We start from the raw sequence: 20,633 nt of genomic DNA, 5'->3' as shown, positions 1-20,633 counted from the left end.
CTCTCTGCCTGGGTCTAATCCTGACACTGTTGGAGGACTTCCTGCTTTTCCCAAAAGCTGCCCAATGGAGGGAGATAGAGACATGGCAGATTCCAAGCTGTGTAGGAGCAATAAAAAGGAAGCATGTAATGATGCAGGCACCACACAATATTACAACTACATGGAAACTTTCTCCATTGTGTTGCTGGCAGTGGTGGAGAGGCTCTGGGAAGCCAGGTTGAATATCCCAAAAGACATGCCCATTCCTGGTGTTAAACACCTGGGGCCAATGCCCCATGTCTTTGCAGGAGATAAGGCATTCCCCCATAGGTGATTTAGTAAATAAATTCATAGGAAATACTGGAGGGCAGTATGAATGATTGATTGATTGAATTTTGGACAGCACTGTGTTACACTATCAGTTGCATAGTTTAATTGTTTATCTTGTATCTTTTGTCATATCCATTATTTTGTGTAGGAGGAATTAGCTTAGGCCATATACTGGCACAAACCTCACCCTTTATAAGAGGATATCAACAAAACTGTCCAGCTGTCACTAGTCTTGCTTGTTCCTTCTTTACCCAGTGCCCTGTGGAGCCCGAGATGTGGATGGAACCCCCATTGGCACTGTGGTAGACTGGGACTGGAACAGGGAATAGGATGGGTGTAGGGACTGGACGAAGGACTGGGTTGTGAGTGGATCCTCTATTTCCACTTCTGGGGTAGCTTGTGTAGTAAACTGGGATAAGGGATTATACTGTGATCTAACATAAGGCTGCAAGAAGCACATCACTGTGAAATAATGCCAGCAACTTTTCTTCTCTGCACCGGCTTCACTCTTCTTTTTCCTGATGAGCTGCTTTTCTTTTAACAAACAAAACAAAAACACACACAATGGGCAAAACCCCTCAATTCTCCTGCAAAATGAAACTTTACATTCAAAACAATGTTATCTCATCTCAAAATGGTGTTTTGTGTTCAGACGACACACACAAACCATTAATTAAATAAACATGTATAACAACCAGTTGAACATTGATGTGCTTAAAGTAAAACAATTCAATAAATCTAACACATTTCTTCTTCATTCACCATAATGACTTACGCATTTTTATGTTCAGTGTTACACTTACTACAGACAGTACATACATAATTGTGTTGTAAAACATTTTAGAATATTGGTTTTATAAAAAAAAAAATCTCTCTCTCTCTATATATATGTATATATATATATATATATATATATATATATATATATATATATATATATACATATATAGATTTTTTGATCTTTTTGATATTTAGATTTTTTTGTACACAGTGTACATCCCAACCAACATACAGTTGCATGTACAGTCTACATAGTAAAATACTGTAATACTGTGTACACAAAGTAGGAATACAATGAAGGACCTGCGGTGTCTCTCCCTCACACACTGCAGGTACAGCAGCAGCCAGGTACTAAAAGAGCTGCCAGTACTGTCAGAGAGTGCTGCATGTGGTGGGACAGGTTCTCCAGCATGTGTTTAAACTTAGTCCTCATTCAAAGAAGGAGGAATAGTCTGCTGTGGAGTGTAGCTGTGTTGTCAGTCAATATTATGTTAACATAGTATAATTCAATAGAAGGAGCATCGATAATTCTCACGCTCCTAGCGAACACCCTATTTTGAGCAGGTTTATGTCGGTTCTGAACCCAACTATGAAAAGCGTGGGGCGTGTGAGTTATAGCAGAACAGTTTGGTCAGTAAAATAGCAACTATGGACAACAATATCAGAGCTACGCTGGGCGAGCTACAGCTCCTCCTTGCTCCGGCATGGGGAAGCGGATCACTGCAGACAAAGGGCAGGAGGAGGCGGTGCAAGAGCAGGCAGAAGAGGGGGAAACACACTGGTGTGCTAGCCAGGCTAAAGCTAATGCAAACCGACCCCTCGATTCCGTCACTTTTCCTTTCTAACGTCCGCTCTCTGGGTAACAAGCTGGACCTGCTGCGGCTGAGGATGAGTGTTTCTGAGGAGATGAGGAACTGCGCTGTGATTTGTCTCTCGGAAACTTTTCATAATAATGTATTATTTAATTTATTTATTATTACTATAAAGACAAGCTAATTAATTTACAGTCAAGCTTTTGCACAAAGGATCTAGCATGACCACACTCACAACTAATTTCATTGGCAACTGATGGTTTGGGGAATGAGAGAGCATTTCTGGGGCTTGGGGATGAATTCATAGTATCACACTTTTCCCATTGGCAATATACAGTATTTGCTTACTGTGTTTATCCTTCTCCCTCTTTGCTTTACATCGATGTGTATTTATTGCCCTGTGGTTGACATGCCCCAGTGTATTCATTTGTAGTCTATATTATACTGAACTTGTGTAACTATAGTGTTGAGGGTTGCAATAGCAAGTCAAATATTTTAATGTTTAAAAACCTCAGTTCAGTTCTGTGGAACCACTGTCCATATCTAAGTTTCTTTAAAGAGTTTTTTTTTTCTGAGAGTATATACTGAACATTTTATAATAAGCACTGAGTAGCTAATAGCAGACAGAAGACAAAAGTTATATACACAACACAGTATATTTAATCTCTCTCTCCATCTCTCCCTTACGCACTCTCAGGTTCTTCCCCTCACTCTTCTCCTATCTCTCTTTCTCACTCTCCTCCTCTCTCTCTCCCTCTCCTCCTCTCTCTCTCTCTCTTTCTCCCTCTCCTCCTCTCTCTCCCTCTCACTCTCCTCCTCTCTCTATCTCTTTCTCACTCTCCTCCTCTCTCTCCCTCTCACTCTCCTCCTCTCTCTATCTCTTTCTCACTCTCCTCCTCTCTCTCTCCTCTCTCTCTCTCTCTCTTTCTCCTCCTCTATCTTTCTTTCTCCCTCTCTCTCATTATCTGTTAAGTGTGCTCTTCAGTGAGTTCAGCTGTAAAGGTCACTCAGAGAGTCATCTCGGAGTTCCTCTTCATTAAGAGGTAGGAGAGATGAGAGTGGGCTGATGTGTGTGTGTGTGTGTGTGTGTGGTGGGGGTGCTGTGTTATGACTCATATTTGGAACAATGTTCTGGGTGATATATATATATATATATATATATATATATATATATATATATATATATATATATATATATATATATAGGGAGCAGACATACACCTGTGCAGGCTGTGTGTGCATTGATTGGATAAACAGGTGACCATTCGAGCAGTGGTACAGTAAGCTGATTAGCAGCCTCAGTTTATGGGAGAATCACTGTTTGAGCTGTAGGTAACTTAGCGACTGCTTAGCAACTAGTCTAGCAACATTACCAGCGCTAATATTAGCAGCTCTAAAATGACTGTTTGTGAAGATCAGAATTATTCCAGGGTAAATATTACACCTATGGAAATATAAGCTATATATACTTCACTAACATTTTTGTTATTATATATCTGATAAGACATAAAAAGTTTACTGAAGCATATTCTCTTGTTTATGGTAAAAAAAAAATCACACTTGAATAAACTATTCTGTAATGAAGCATTATTCTAAATTATTTCTTAGTAACAATAAGAGTCTTTGTGAGTAGGAATTTGTGTTTGTGTGTGTGTATTCTAAATGCCTTTACTGTAAAGCAACACACTGCCCCAACTGCTAGCTTGATGATCTGGGGAGCATCACATACGACACTCATTCACCCCTAGTAGAGATACGAGGAACCCTAATAGCTTGTGTTGTTGCCTCCTGTGCCAGGACTTCCAGCTGGTATTTTTCAGCAGGATAATGCTCACCCACACACAGCAAGGGTTTCCCAGGAATGTCTCCACCAGATTTGAACACTTCCTTGTTCTGTCCGGACTCCAGATTTATCACCAATCCAGCATTTATGGGAGCAGCTGAGACGCAGCATTTGTGTGTAAATGTGCTGCAGGATGTCATACAGAACCTGCATCTCATCTTGTATCTAAGCTAGGGGCTCCAACAGTGAACTAGAGCCTACTTTCAATTACAGCACAGTTTTCCTCAATAAACTCTTTACTCTAATACTTTAATCACTGTAATATATCATCATTACATTTACACAAATAAAAATGTATTACATTCCAACATTCCAAAGTTTTTGGCTCCCATGTCAGTCTTTATTGTCACTCCTGTGTGTGTGTGTGTGTGTGTGTGTCTGTGTGTGTGTGTGTGTGTGTGTGTGTGAGAGAGAGAGAGAGAGAGAGAGAGAGAGAGAGAGAGAGAGAGAGAGAGTGTGTTGTGGTGTTGATTTTTATATATCCCTCAGGTTAACCTTGCTGTCCCTCATCAATGTGAGTCGGTGCCGGAGGCTGAAATATGATCTCTCTCCTGCTTGCCTCCTTTAATGAGATGGAGTTCTGTTCATTTAATTATGGTGGGGGGGGGATAGGCCCCCCAGCTGTCCCCACAGTGTGCACGTGTCAGGGGGTTCACACATTTTACTAATACATACTAGAAATCACTTGTGTGTAAATGTATGTAAAAAAAAGTGTGTGTGAGAGAGAAAGAGAGAGAGAGAGAGAGAGAGAACCTGAACAAAGTGCTGTGTTCTTGCCACAGGCCAGACTGGTTGGCTGACAAGGAGGTGAATTCCAAGGAGTATATAAGTGTGTGTGGGTGTGTGTGTGTGGAGGCACCACCCCCTGCGGTATCTCCAGCCCATGAATCACAGATTAGATCATTGTTACAGGATCATAACACTCCTCTAATTGCCAATCTCTCTTTTTAATTGAATTTTGTGAAGTGAAGAGGATAGACAGTGGGATTGCTGTGGACTGTGTGTGTGTGTGTGTGTGTGTGTGTGTGTGTGTGTGTGTGTGTGTGTGTGTGTGTGTAGTAAAGAACACGATACCAACTGTGAAGCATGGTGGTGGCAGTGTTATAAGTTGGATATGTGCTGCTGCACTGTTACCATCAAGAGAGCTATTAAGTCTACCGTGTGCTAAAGATTTTTTTCAGGTTATCTCAACACGTAATACACACGCACGTATGCACACACACACACTGAAGTAAATGGTCAGTGAAATACTAAAGTAAGCTTTAACTTTACCATAAGCAACAGTAGTGTATACTGGCTTGATGAAAGAAATTCAGGATTTCCCCACATTTTTTCTAGAGGAAATGTTAGTACAGTTAGCTGGCAAGTCAGTGTTAGGAGATCTATCAGCTTGCTTACTGTTAGTTATCATTTCATCCAAATTCAGTGATGATGACATAAAAATCTACCACTGACTTGTTTTCGATGGGACTTTAATAGCAAGAATGAGGCCTGTCCACTCTGATGAAATGTTTAATTCCCTGTTGTAATTTAAAATTGCAGTAAGAGACCAGAATACTTCTGTAGGCTACTAGCATCAGCTACACCTATTACAGTGCACAGAGCACCACCTGCTGGTATTCACGTCAACTTAAGTCAGGTGGCTTATATTCTCATTGCATCTGAGTACAGGTACACAGTAAAAAAAATTACAGTCCTCCAGAACTATGGTGCAACATGGAACAACAATACAATTGACATAAACTTTAAACATAAAGTGCAAAAAGTGTAACAAAAGTGCATCATAAAACTATAAGACTATATTGAATATAACAGACAAGACAGTTTAACAGACAGGACAGTGCAATACACTACCGATACAGTACAATGAAATGTGCATGTGTTACAAGTTCCAGGCTTGAGACCCATAAACAATCAATCAACCTTTATTTTGACTCAGATGTACATTGAGGGCGACCCTCATTTTCTTTTCTTTTTTTTCTTTTTTTTTTTTTTTTTTGGCCCAACCACCACCCCCCTCTTCGGAGGACAATTAATACTTTATTTTTATTTATTTATTTATTTATTTTATTTATTATTATTATTATTATTTTTTTTTTTCATTTTCAATGTAGCTGAGCATTTACAGAAACATATACAGAAAATAATAGCTAAATTTAATTATTTTAAAATAACAGTAAATAAAATATAAAAAAATAGATAAACAATAAAAATAGAATTAGAATAAAATAAAATATAATTTTAATTAATAAAAAATTAAGATAAAAAGAAAATAAGATTAATACAACAAAAATGAGTTAAAATTAGCAAAGACTAACTTTTACATAATACAATAAAAATACAAATAAATAAATAAACAAAACAAAAGTAAGCAATAATAATAATAAAAATAATAGGAAAAATAAAAGAAAATAAAGATAATTTAAAAAGCAATAATACAAAACGATTTAAAATAATAATAATAATAATAATAATAAATAAGGAAACAAATAAAAAGGAAATAAAAAAAACTAAAAGAAGAACAAAAAAAAATAAAAAGAATAAATAAGATTAAGTAAAACAGGAACAGGCTGTCTGAAGGTGGTTAGATATTAAAAGTTTTAAATGATTTAGTGACACCAGAGAGCTGAGTTTTAGAGTGTCCTGTAGTGAATTCCAGTTCACTGGTGCACTGTAGCTAAAAGCAGATTTTCCCAGTTCAGTTAAAACTCTAGGAACCCGGCAGCTGATCCAATCACTAGAGCGGTCAGATAATTACTGTTTATTACATTTATCAATTAAGTAATGTATTCTGGCAAATGACCGGAGAGTGTCTTACAAATAAAAATCAACCAGTGTGTTTCCCTTCTTATCGTTAAAGATGGCCAATCAACTTTTGTGTAGAGCTCACAGTGATGAGTTCTGTATGGATCTCCAGTAATGAACCCCAGTGCAGAGTGATACACTGGGTCCAGTAATCTGAGGGAGCTAGGGGGAGCATGTTTATAAATAATGTCGCCATAGTCCAGCACTGCAGTACAGAATAAAATAAACAGATAATATCACTGAAAAACTGGTTTGAAAGCATGAGATAGAAACCATGACAAATGCCTCTCTGGTTTATTTAAACTTCTTTTTACCATAAAGAATATACATTGCCATTTTGATTAATCACAAATCTCTGTAAAAAGCATACAAATAATGAATAAAAAACAGATAATAGAGGCCACCACACTAGCCTAGCAACTAGAACAAAATCAACAACCATCTCCTTGGTTTTATCCACATTTAGAGAGGTTGTTGGTTCTGCACCAGTCCGTCAGCCACTGCACCTCCTCTCTGTATGCTGACTCGTCGTTCTTGCTGATGAGGCCAACTACAGTTGTGTCATCAGGGAACTTGATGATGTGGTTTGAGCTGTACTTTGCAGTACAGTCATGAGTCAGCAGAGTGAACAGCAGTGGACTGAGCACACAGCCCTGCGGGGCGCCGGTGCTCAGTATGGTGGTGCCGGAGGAGTTGTTTCTAATCCTAACTGATTGTGGTCTCTCAGTCAGGAATTCACATTATCAGAAAGAATGAAATCATATCAGAAAGATTAAAACATTGAGAATTTTTTTGGGGAGTTAAGCATTTTATCAGCAAGTATATCATGATTAAACAGTCTAAACCAATTATTTAATTAAATCACTTGTGTTGGTAATTTTAGGTATTTCACAACTTGTTAAAAATACACCAGAATGCAGAAACTGAGATCAAGATTCATTAGACCAGACTACATTTCTCCAACTGTCCAGTTTAGGTGATCCTGGGCACGCTGCAGCCTCAGTGTTCTGTCAGCTCCATTCAGTCTGACCTGACCTTTGTTGAACAACACATTTCCATCTTATCTGTATAGTAAGTGTTTATTATCTCAGTAAAACACTACAATTACAATAAATACAAACAGCAAATTTACAAAAAGCACTGTTTTTAATTAAATATACATAAAAAAAGTAAAGTAACTATAAGTTATTATTAGTATTTATTTCTGACAGTTATAATGATTTATATTTATGTTCAGTAAACAGACTTAATAACTGTAGCTTAATGTAGCAGATATAGGCATTCTGCTGTTTGAGAATTTTAACAGTTGGTTATTCTCACACAAATTTTTAGAAGTTTTAAAAATAAAAAATTTAAAGAAAAAAAACATTTCGACTGAACAAAAATTTATTTTTGCATATTTTTCGTGCTCTCAGGATACCAAAGACACAGGACACGCCCCTAAATCCAGCTGGACCAATGACCTAGTGCGCCATAGATCGCTACAATAGGGCCCCTTATCTGAGTTTAATAGAATTATTTCTCATTATATCAACAACTGGTTTGTTAAATTGGTCAATTTGGTAAATCAGGTGAGCTGCTGAGGGAACTGAACATAATATACACATGCATCCAGGAGAAATCTGGAACTACACTTTGTTCTTCAGCTTGGCTCACAGGATATACTATACTTAGTTAAAATGAGAATTCCTTGTTACGTTTTACTGTATGAATGTTTATTTGAATCTGTTCAAATCATATGTGGTGCTTTTTTCAGGTAAAAACACCCATATTGCTGAGATAAATGGATTAGTGTAATTTGCTTTGGAGCATAAAACTTTGTAGAGAACATTTTATTTGCATTCTACCTTTTTGAACAAATTCTTTTAAAAAATGTGGTTCTATTCCAAATATATGCTGTTTTGCACTGTTAAAAGAAACCCCTTGAATGCCATTGAAAAATAATTTTCACTACTGTAAATATACTTGAATGAGCTTTTGTGTTTTTTTTACCCATCCACAGCATCGCCCAAACCCATCCGAACACAACCTCCCCTCCCCCGTCCCTTAGTTCATTTTCGAAAAGTTGACAACCCTAAGTAGCACCCAATGCTAATACAGATGTACAGATGTGTGTGTGTGTGTGTGTTTGTGTGTGACCAGAAAAAAAAAGAAAACAAGCTTCATAAAACATAAGCAAAACCACACACACACACTCCCACACACACACACACTCCCACACACACACACACACTCACTCACTCTATACAGACAGACTGTCTGCATGACAAAAGCACTGGTGTCAGCAGGTTCAAAAAGGAATGCATGCATATATGCATGTGTAGCCTATGAACATGACTGTACATCTGTGTGTGTGTGTGTGTGTGTGTGTGTGTCTGTGTGTATGTCACTGAAGGTCAGAGAGGAAACAGGGCTAACGAGGTGTGAAGGGAAGAGTCTATGCTGTTCTCCATCAGCTCCTGGAGCACAAACACACTCCACACACATTTTGGATTCTCTGGATTAAGTTTTTTAGATCAGACTGGTACAGCATTTGAATGTACAGTAGTGTGCAAATGTTTTGGCACCTGTGGAAATTTCAGTAAAGGATAGGTGTCTTCTGTGAATTAAGTGTTTATTAGCTCAGTAAAACATCAGCATTGCAATAAATACAAACAGCAATTTTACAAAAAGTGGTGCTTTTAGATCACTGTGTTCCTTAAAACATTTCATAATCTTTCCTCATCTGAGTTTAATGGAGTTATTTCTCATCATATCAATACCTGGTTTGGTAAATTGGTAAATTTGGTAAATCAGGTGAGCTGCTAAGGAAACTGAACATAATATACACATGCTGGCTGAGGAGCATCCAGGAAAAATCTGGAACTACACTTTGTTCTTCAGCTCGGCTCACAGAATATAACAGACTTAGTTAAAAATGAGAATTCCTTGATACGTTTTACTGTATGTATGTTTATTTGCTGTTTAAATCATATGTGTTTTTTTAGGTAAAAAACTCATATTGCTGAGATAAATGGATTAGTGTAATTTGCTTTGATGGCTAAAACTTTTGCACCGTACTGTAAATAACTGAAGCCGATACTGCTCTAGTACCTCTACTGGCTGGCTGCAGTATGATATTTAGCTCCACCCATCCCCATAGGTTTCAATGACAAAACAGACCCTTTTATATATGATTTCTTTCCTTAAAACTGTCTTTCCATCTTCAGTGTCTGATCCCAACAGTTGATATTACGCTGATATTCCCACATTTTTCTTTCCCCCAGAAATCAGTGTATAAACCTCATTATGCTATATTATCATAGAAAGACGGGGCTACACTTAAAGTGATTGATAGTTGTGGCTGGAACAGAACGTTTCCAGTACATGGAGTTGTAGTCCATCTGTCAGATAGTTATCTGGCTAATTACTATTATTACTATTGTAACTTTTAATATTATTATTGATCATGTGGTGCTATTATGCTGTCAGATGCTTTTACAGACACTTTGTGCTAAGTTATGTATTAATGACTAAACATTTTACACAATATTAAATTAAATTCAGCTGCAAGTCATTTACTAAAGTGTCTGATGACCAACTCAATATGTATTGATGGTCAAAGAAAGAAAAGTGAGGATTTTTTTATTTTAAAAAACTGTAATCAGTTATGCATCTGCAAGTCCGCATAATTTAGGCTGGCTTTACTTTACTTTTTATACACATTTCGATTTATTTTGTTCAATGATGCATGAAAAAAAATGTAGATAGTCTCATCAAGTGAGCCTTTTAAATTCTTAATATTCTTTATATTTAAAATGTAAGGAACATTTCTATTTTATTGTATAGCATGAAGATGAGTTCATGACTGTGCCAATGCCACTTTCAAAATTCTGAACCCACTCCCACACTCCCACTCTGCAACCGTCCCTGACCCTCAGCAGGGTTCAGGTGAACAAACACTCCATCTGTGGCAGCAATGCGCATTTCCATAACCATTGTAGCAGAATGATTGACAGATTGGGAGTAAAGGCACATTCTGAGTGATTAGAAACAGGTAAGCTGTTCAGGTGATGAATATTCAGCAGCACCTGTCGGAACCTGGGCTTTTTCTGTGAAAAGGTGCTGGGAGAGTGAGGGAGACGGAAAGCGGGAGAATGAGGAGAGCTCAGTTTATTCTCCCAGCCTGTTCAGCCGCTCTTCAGCAATTACCTCCCGGCTAATTATTGTGGCTCCTGTTGCACTGTTGCTGCTGCTGATGATGTTGTTTTTGTTCTGCGTCGCTCTCAGTTGGTAAAATTTATGTGATGTTTGAAGAAGACAGTAGGTCGGGTGAAGAGAAACACAGATTGGCTTTCTTCTGGAATCCTTTTCTTCATGTATTCTTCATGCAGTGAAAAGCCTTCAGAAACTGTAGCACACAAAGTAAAAACAAAATAAAGAATTTGTTTTGGTCAATCAATGGATTAGTGTAAAAAACACACTAATCGAAGACCACCATGACATTTAAAAAGAGAGAATGGGATAAATTGGATTTTAATGGTAGCATCACTAGGCCGGGATTATGGGGCTTTAGCTTGTATGGGGCTGCAGGCCGATGCATTGCTGGAAAGATGATACAGCTATCTGGCCACAAAGAGCGAAACATGATAGCTGTAAGCTATGGCTGGCTACGAAGAGTCATGGTAGTGGGAAAGACAATAAATCTCTCCGGAGGCTAAAGTTTACCATGGACCATGGATCTATACAACACTGGCAAATTGGTCTGCGTACAGATGCTACTGTCAAAAGTTAAAACAGTTAAAAGAAGTTAAAAGCCAATCCTACCTGAACTTTTTCTCTTTACACCCACCAATGTAAATGGTTAAATGGTTTTCCCAAATAAAATAATAAACCTTTCTCTGCAGTGAAAAAGAGTCTTTTGGCCTGAGCTAGAGGTCACAAACTGATGGCCAGATATTCTCCTTCAGGATTGTCTGGTAAACAGGAGAATTCCTGCTTCCATCTCTTACAGCAAGTTGTCCAGACCCTGAAGCAGCAAAGGAGCCCCACACCATCACACTACCACCACCATGTTTTACATTCAGTATGCTGCTCTTTTTCTGAAATTATGTGTTAGTTTTATGCCAGATGTAACGGGACACACCTTCCAAAAAGCTCCTCTTTAGTCACGTTAATCTAAAGAATATTTACTTCATCAGGTAAATATCATCAGGATGCTTTTTGAGACCTGCAGTTCTTTAAATGTTGTTCTGGGTTATTTAGTGACCTCCTGGATGAGTGGTCCATGCCCTTTTGGAATTGTTTCAGTCGACCTGCCACTCCTGGGAAGGTTCTCCAGCGTTCCATTTTCTCTTTTTGTGAATAATAACTCTCACTGCGGTCCGCTGTAGTCCCAAAGTCTTACAAATGACTTTGTGACCTTAGATGATAGATGATCAATTACTTCAATTTCTCATCTGAATTTCTTCAGATTGCTGCATAATGCATTGCTTTTTGAGATCGTTTGGCTGCTTCATGTTGTAAGACAGGTTCTATTTAAAAATTATTTTTATTCTACAAGTCTGACAGTAATCAGGCCCTGTTGTGGTTAGTGAATATGAACGGGGGGATGTCAAACAGTTTTTCACAAAGGGCTAGATTGGTTTGGATAGTTTTTTTCCCCTAATAAAGAAAGCCATCATTTAAAAAAGTGTTTTTTTATATATATTTGATCAAGTTATATTTGTCTGATATTAAAGTTTGTTTGATAATTAAAAAAATGTAAGAATGAAAAAAATATATAAAAAAAGAAATTTGTAGGGGCGCAAATATTTTTCAAACCACTGTATATATTAAGCACGTAATGTAGGTGATTTTAAACAAAGGAGTTTGGGTCCTCCCTGATCATTTACAGTACACTTAAAGTTCTCATTTGTTTAAAATAAAAAAAATGAGCAAGTTTGCCCAGAAAGGTAAATGTGCCCTTTATCTGTATCGCTGATCAGCCAATTGAGCAGAAAGATGATCAGTATTCCCAAAAACACTAATCTGTTCATCTCTAATAAAAACACTTATGTGGTTTTATTCTACTGTCAGGTTATTTGTCTGCTTGTTTCCAGCTTTAATTTGTAAAGTAAGTGGAATGATGTGACAGTGGAATAAGATCATTGTGTTTTGGTTGTTTTCTCTGAGGTGCCCTCAGGACTGAAATTAGCTCACCTGTTTAAAATGACTTACAGCTGGTGTGAGTTTCCAGATACACACTTACACTCTGAATGTGTAGCCGTGACCGCGCTCCTAATGAGGCATGCTCACACACAGGTTAATCTGACCTAGAGCGGGCTGTTGTCACTTGCTGCAGGTCTTCGTCTTTGACACGGATCATGCAGGCCTTAGCTCTGAACGGACAGAAGAGAGAAGGGTAAACTGATGCTCCTTAGTTAAACCGTCTGCTCTACAGTTTCCATAACAACTCCTAAACTCGGGTATTGAGGACTGCATGTGATCCTACTGTACACTCTCTATCACCCTTACCCACCAGTCACCCACTGTATCTGCAAACAAAATGGAATTACACACTACAGGAATTGAGGATCACTTTAGCTGATTAAGTCAATAGTTGAGATACACACAGATCACTTGGGAAGGATCAGCTTTTTGGCATTTTTTTCTGATGCTGGGAGTGACTTTATGGTGCTGAATACACATCAGCTACATAAATACATTATAATACTGTAATCATTGTTTAATATAACCATTTGTTTTTAAATGTTTGGTTACCAATGAAGTTCTGTAGAATTATAGATAATAATTTTACTTGCAGTGAAATTATTATCTATAATTCTACAGAACTTCATTGGTGTTTCTGCTTTGCAGTTCTGAGCCATCAAAAATTCACACATTGCAGTACAGAATATGGCAACTTGCACTCACAGTTTACACACTGCAGCAAGGCACTCAACCATTGCACAATATATAACTAAATACTTAAGGGAATGCAGCTCTGTTAGAGTCCACACTAATAGTGAGTTGAGGGTAAGAAAGGAAAAATGCAACCTTTGTGTAACATTATAAAAGAAATGTTATTAAGTTATTATGTGTTATTATGTGTTAAGTGTGTCTTAGTTGTAGTTAATGTGTAAAGTGAAGAAAATCATTATTTGATCCCTTGCTGATTTTGTAAGTTTGTCCACTGACAAAGACATGAACAGTCTATTATTTTAAGGGTAGGTGAATTTTAAAAGTGAGAGATAAAATATCAAAAATAAAATCCACAAAATCATATTGTATAAATGATATACACTTTTTTGCATTTTGCAGAGAGAAGTAGGTATTTGATCCCCTACCATCCTGCTGTCTTAAATTGTCACCTGTATGAAAGACTCCTGAACACAGACTCAATTAATCAGTCAAACTCTAACCTTTACAAAATGGGCAAGACCAAAGAATGTCAGGAACAAGATCATAGACCTGCACAAGGCTGAAATGGGCTAAAACATTAATAAGATGTTGGGTGTGAAGGAGACAACTGTTGGTGTAATAGTAAGAAAATAATTGTCATTCAACATTGATCTGGGGCTCAATGCAAAATCTCACATCGTGGCATATCCTTGATCATGAGGAAGGTGAGACATCAGCCTAAAACTTCATGTGGGGAACTTGTTAATGATTTTAAGGCAGCTGGGACCACAGTCACCAACAAAACCATTGGTATCATATTACGTCGTAATGTAACACCCCCCTCTGCAACTGCATCCTGGACTTTCTGACGGGGAGACCCCAGTCAGTCCGGTTCGGGGGCAGCACCTCCAGCTCCAACACTGGGGCCCCCCAGGGCAGTGTCCTGAGTCCTCTGCTGTTCACCCTGCTGACTCATGACTGTGCTGCAAAACACAGTTCTAACAGCTTTATCAAGTTCGCCGATGATACAACCGTGCTGGGTCTCATCACCAAAGGCGACGAGTCAGCATATAGAGAGGAGGTGCAGCGGCTGACAGACTGGTGTACAGTCAACAACCTTCACCTGAATGTGGACAAGACAAAGGAAATGGTTGTTGACTTCAGGAGAGCACAACACACCCACTCTCCACTCAACATCGACGGGTCCTCTGTGGAGATTGTTAAGAGCACCAAGTTCCTTGGTGTCCACTTAGCAGATAACCTCACCTGGACCCTGAACACCAGCTCTACAGCCAAGAAAGCCCAGCAGCGTCTCTACTTCCTCCGGAAGCTGAGAAAGGCCCGTCTCCCTCCACCCATCCTCACACTCTTCTATAGAGGGACCATTGAGAGCATCCTGAGCAGCTGCATCACTGCCTGGTTTGGGACCTGCACCGTCTCTGACCGCAAGACCCTCCAGCGCATTGTGAGGACAGCTGAGAGGATCATCGGCGTCTCTCTCCCCTCCATCACGGACATTTACACCACCCGCAGCATCCGCAAAGCAACCAGCATTGTGAATGACCCCACCCATCCCTCACACAAACTGTTCTCCCTCCTGCCTTCGGGAAGAAGGTACCGCAGCATCCGGTCCAGCACGACCAGATTCTGCAACAGCTTCTACCCCAAGCCATCAGACTCCTCAACTGCAGAGACTGAACTGATGTTTTTTCTGTACATGCACACACACTCTTACCCCACTTACCCCAGAAAATGGAAATCACTAAAAACCCTACTACCTCACTGGACTCTATTGCACACTGTGAAACAGAGGTAATTACTACCTCACCTGGTACCTTTTTGCACACTGCATAATTTGCACACTGTCTTGTTATTTATTATTCTTTGTCTGTATTGTGTTGTATTGTCTGTCTGCACTTTTGTACTGTTGCACTTATTGTTTTGTCTACACTGTGTTTATGTGCACCATGGTCCTTGGAGGAACGTTGTTTCGTTTCACTGTGTACTCTGTATATAGCTGAAATGACAATAAAAACCACTTTGACTTTGACTTAAAGTCCTGCAGGGCCCACAAGGTCTCCCTGCTCAGGAAGGCACATGTACAGGCCCATCTGAAGTTTGCCAATTAAACCTGGATAGTTCTGAGAGTAACTGGAAGAAGGTACTGTGGTCAGATGAGACAAAAGTAGTAATTACCATACACTACCTATCACAATTTGATTTATGACCCCTGATTTATGACTTGATTTATGATCTTTTGATTTATGATTTACTTTATGGCATGCTGACTGACAAGGCTTGGGACATGTCTGATTGACAGGCTGATATGTTTATTACCCACCAGCACCCCCCCACCCTTGTCTTCTGCCGCAGACGTCACCTCACACCCACCAGGATGTAACTTGTTTTACGACCTACACAGGCACCCCTAAACAAACACCAGCCATCACTATGTAAATTATCTCACAGTTGTTTGATAAGAGCCCCCATCAGTGTTAATTGTATGCAAAGCAACGCTGTAGCCGTGCTGTCTACTGTGTATCAGATCTTGTGGTTTGGTGTGTGAGACTTTAAGTTTTGTTTAATTTGAAGACATTTAAAATATATGTTTTATATTATGGGTGTCAATTAAATCATTGTAAATGATCGGACTGTTAAATGTTTTTTAAAGCTATTGTGTGGTCACATTTACCACCCAACCAATCTACGCTGGTCTTTTACGTTTAGTCTGTTCATTTTGAGATGTCTTTAAGGCATACATTTCAGAACATTATGTTTTAAATGTAAAGTAAATGTGTGGAATCCTTTTAGTTTTAGTCTATCCACATTAAGATGTTTTTTTTTGTTTTTTTTAAGGTCTACATTTTCAGCTTGTTATGTTTTAAATGTGGTTGATGTTAAATGTTTGGATTGTTATTTGTGTAAAACAACACACTTTTACCTAAACACATTAAAAAAGTAAGATACATGTTTAATGTAATCTCTTAAGTATACATTCTAAACCTGTGAATAAAATAATCAAATTTTCAGTTTAACAATTTTAAGAATCTGTATCTACTAAACCTATTTACATGGTAGTTACGTTTCAAAAGCTACACCAATCACAGGCTAAATGTTTTAAATATGTTAATAACGGTAGGAGTGGTCTACGTGGCCTTGTATATAGATGGCTCACAACTCTGTTGGAGGTGCCCCATTCAGACGCTAGCCTGAAAAAACCACGATGGACGCAAGCTTTCTTGGTAAGCATGACTTTTACAACAAAGTTTTACATACATTCTGTTGTTTGTCATTTAAAAGTGTTACAAATATATTCTTCTTAACAGGTATTTTCTTGGTCTAGGAACCTGTGAGCTGCAAACAATCCAAGCCATTCAAAATATTGAAGGTTTATCTCAACTTTGTGAGGGTATGTGTGTATAAATTATATATGTCTTTTTATTCTTTTTGTTTAGATCTAGACATTCACTAGAAACATTTCTTACATTTCCACAGAGTCTGTGAACACATCGGCGCATGTGGACCCTCTTGGTAAGTATTTCTAATTTTCAATTTTTTCTAATTTTCTAATTTGTGTTGTTTGTTGCTTGATAGTTACTTATATTATTTCTATAGCAGGTCTAAAACGCTTAGTGGATAGTATCACGCCACCCGGATTCGACAATTTGTACAAACAGCCAAAAAATCCTCAACTACAGGATATAACCAACAACAGCGGATACAGGAGAGCCTTTAAGCCAAACTTAACGAGCAGTCCGGAGGTGTTGCTTGGTAAACGTTGCAACAGGGGACCATCTTCAAGCAGAAAACGCATCAGGCTGGAAGACAGCTGCATACTGTTAGATACAGGTAAATACATTTCGACATACTCTATATTTCAATTTGTCTTTTGTCTTTAAGATTAGCGACTCATATGTAATGGGCTCTATTCACAGATTTGAACAATGCTGGACAGTCTACGAATGGAGAAAGTGTGTTGCACAATGATGTCCAGGATGTTTTAAACAAGGACGAATGGTCGGAGGATTTGACGGACATCTGGGATCAGAACAGTTTCAGCGAACCAGTCGAAAAAACTGTTGCTGCCGCACCACCGAATGTTGGAATAAACGCTTCGGACAAACACAGAGACACTGACGCAAATGAGTTACGATCAAACCAAGAGCATGAGCATCAAGATCAGGTAGGACCCGATGGTGATTTAAACAGTATTGGCGAGGTTTTAACTGTTCTAAGACAGATTTCTGAAGAAAACAGAAAAATATTGCTAGATAACAAAACAATCACAGAATCAAACAGAAAACTAACAGAAGCTTGTATTAAATCTTCCCAAGACAACGAAAGGTTGTCACAGTTAAATGCAAAGATATCTCAAGAAAATTTGAACAATTTAATTGAGCTACGTAGACAATCTGCCATTAACCGTAGACATGAAAAAGGTATTCAAGAGATACACAAACAACTAAATATATATCTGGATGAATTTAGAAAATTTGATATGTCTGGTAATGTGTCAAAAGATCAATTCAAATCTTTAATACAAATAATGTTTAAAATGCAAAAGGCGTTAGAGATAAAATTATCGCCATTTCTGCCTATTGCGGGGCCATCCTCTCGTGTTTAGTGTTGCCAATAGTTAGAGGCTAGTGTTTTTCCACATTGTTACAGAAGTCATCATTTTCACATATTTTCAATGTATATTTACATCTAAAACAAACAATCAGACAAATATGGCATCTAAAAGATTTTGGGGGTCAGACAACAACCCGTGTGTTAGAGATGAATATGATTCATTGAACCAGTTGTCTATTGATGAACAATTGCAGCGTCTAAGCGAAATGTATGAGGCGAATGTTAACCCTAATGTTCAGCAAAACATTGATACACAACACTTTGGCAACCATTATGTTTTGTCTAATCATTTAACCATTGACGAACAAATGCGGTATCTAAGTAATACGTATGATACACCTATTAACGGTCCAAGTAATAACCGACAAGTAACATTCACACAGGGTAATGCAGATGTTGACTTGTTTAGAAATCGTACCACACAGGCCCCGCCATCAAAGCGTTGTAGGTTTAGTGATAGTTGGCAGACAGATGTATTGGAACAGATGTCGCACAGTGAGCAGTTGTCTTTTCTACAGGACAATGTCAACCTTGTTTTAGAATCTGTAGAGAGGGATACACAAACTATTCATACAGATCAGACAGGTGGTGGTACACATGAAAATAGACATCCGCCACTCGATCCGACAGCATCCAACTTTGGTTTATCTGACAGCGATATTGCGGGCTTAGTGAGAAATGGTGGCGTTGTGGGTGATTACACTATAGTTCCGAGATCGCGGTTTAATAGTATTGTGTTACACAGGTCGTTGAATTTACGTCATGCGCCATCTACAGACATGGGTTCGTACGCTACTTATGTGCACAATGTGTTATCGCAAATAGTGTCATTCTCCAGAGTGTTGGCTGGTGATGGCGGTGTTATTGACATTACCCTTAGAGGCCATAGTTTAACATCTGATGTGAACGCTGTGTTGTCTTCCAGAGATGGTTATAATGTGAACAGGTTTTTGGATGCTATTGAAAGGGTTGTGCAAAGTAACAATAGTATTAAAACAGACAATAGTTTGGTGTTGACTGTCTCGATAGCCATGGTTAAAAATGGAGGTGTGCGAAGTAGGGTGCGTGACCTTGCACACAATCAGGTGATTGACCGGAACAGAATGAACCTTTTTTGTCCAACAAACACCTCAAACAAACTGTGTTTTGCAATCTGTATCGCACATTTTTTAAATCCATCTACGCCACACAATGCATTAGAAACCATAGCAGAACAGATTCAGACAGATGTTGGCTACACGAGTGACCATAAAGTCGGTTTTAATGACATCAGTAGTTTTGAATACAAGTACGGCGTTAAAGTAGTTGTTTTCCACAAAGGCTGTTCTGGCGATCTAGAGAAATATCAAACAAAAGACAAACCACACCCAAAGACTGTGTTTCTGTATCTTCACGACAACCATTATTACATGATCAAAAATTTGAAAGCGTTCATTGGCACACCGTATGTTTGCGTGTTTTGCTATAAGGGTTACACTAGTGCCAGAGATCACAGCTGTAAATACAGCTGTGATGTGTGTCATGATGTCTCCTGCCACAAGAAAAACCGCCGACCCAAATACTGTGACGATTGTTTGCGCTATTGTAAGTCTGAGTACTGTTATGACAAGCATAAGGAACAGAAACAACAGCCGACTACAGGTTTGATGGCCGCCCCGTGTGATCTGACCAAATTCTGTAAAAAATGCGGTCGTCGCTATAATATTTGTTTAGCAAAGCCAAAACCACACAAGTGTTTCTCAGGGCGTTGTTTTCACTGTCAGGAGGAATTGATATCAGACACCACACACGAATGTTACATACAACCAATCAAATTAAAAGAACCAAGTAGTTCATACATATTTTTTGATTTTGAGACTCGGTTTGAAAACGGCAAGCATGAAGCAAATTTTGTCTGTGCAATCACATTTGATGGTAGAGAGTTCACGGCTGAGGGTCCTGATTGTGTAGAACAACTCATCAAAGAGTTTAGACGACCCAAATATAAGGGGTACACATGGTTGGCACACAACGCTGCGGGGTTTGACAACTTCCTATTATTGGAATATTTTTCTAAAGTAGGCATAGCAGTCAAAATCACAATGATGGGGTGTAGGTTGATATGCATGTGTGACGATGTATACAAACAGCGCTACATAGACTCCTACTCATTCATTCCAATGCGATTGGCTAAAACAGCATCAGCTTTAAACCTGACATGTGATGAGAAAGGGCATTTTCCACACAAATTTAATTTAAGACAAAACGAAAATTATGTGGGTCCATACCCCGACAAGAGTTTTTACGGCTATGACACAATGAGTGACAAAGACAAACAACAGTTTGACGAGTGGTACAACACAGTCTCTGGTGGCGTGTTTGACTTCAAAAAGGAGCTCTATGTTTATGGTAGAAATGACGTTGTTTTGCTACGTGAGGCATGTATTAAGTACCGTGACGAGTTCATTCAATGCACACAACTAGATCCATTTAATTACACAACACTAGCATCATGTTGTATGGCTGTGTACAAGACACATTTCTTACCAAAGGACACACTAGCACTCACACACTACAATGCATATGTCACCCAAACACAAGACATTCTCTAA

At 38.5% G+C, this 20,633-nt stretch overlaps 1 protein-coding gene across 1 annotated transcript; it reads left to right on the top strand.

The window, feature by feature from the left end:
- The first annotated feature begins 1,793 nt into the window (after positions 1–1,793).
- Positions 1,794–19,284, top strand: LOC125799371 (uncharacterized). Its single transcript, XM_049475916.1, has 5 exons — positions 1,794–1,870; positions 16,737–16,819; positions 16,906–16,941; positions 17,026–17,259; positions 17,346–19,284. The coding sequence occupies exons 1-5, from the start codon at positions 1,794–1,796 to the stop codon at positions 18,032–18,034; spliced, it is 1,119 nt and encodes a 372-aa protein (XP_049331873.1). The 3' UTR covers positions 18,035–19,284.
- Positions 19,285–20,633: the final 1,349 nt, after the last annotated feature.

Source organism: Astyanax mexicanus, chromosome 3 (genome assembly GCF_023375975.1).
Source record: "Astyanax mexicanus isolate ESR-SI-001 chromosome 3, AstMex3_surface, whole genome shotgun sequence".
NCBI classification, from domain to species: domain Eukaryota; kingdom Metazoa; phylum Chordata; class Actinopteri; order Characiformes; family Acestrorhamphidae; genus Astyanax; species Astyanax mexicanus.
Note: the sequence above shows the minus strand (reverse complement) of the source record. Positions and strands in the feature narration are given on the sequence as shown.

Excerpts from the sequence above, each read along its gene's own strand:
- LOC125799371 (XM_049475916.1), top strand. The coding sequence starts at position 1,794 with ATGGGGAAGCGGATCACTGCAGACAAAGGGCAGGAGGAGGCGGTGCAA. Across the intron at positions 16,820-16,905 it reads TTTATCTCAACTTTGTGAGG|AGTCTGTGAACACATCGGCG; the intron begins GTATGTGTGTAT and ends ACATTTCCACAG. Across the intron at positions 17,260-17,345 it reads CTGCATACTGTTAGATACAG|ATTTGAACAATGCTGGACAG; the intron begins GTAAATACATTT and ends CTCTATTCACAG.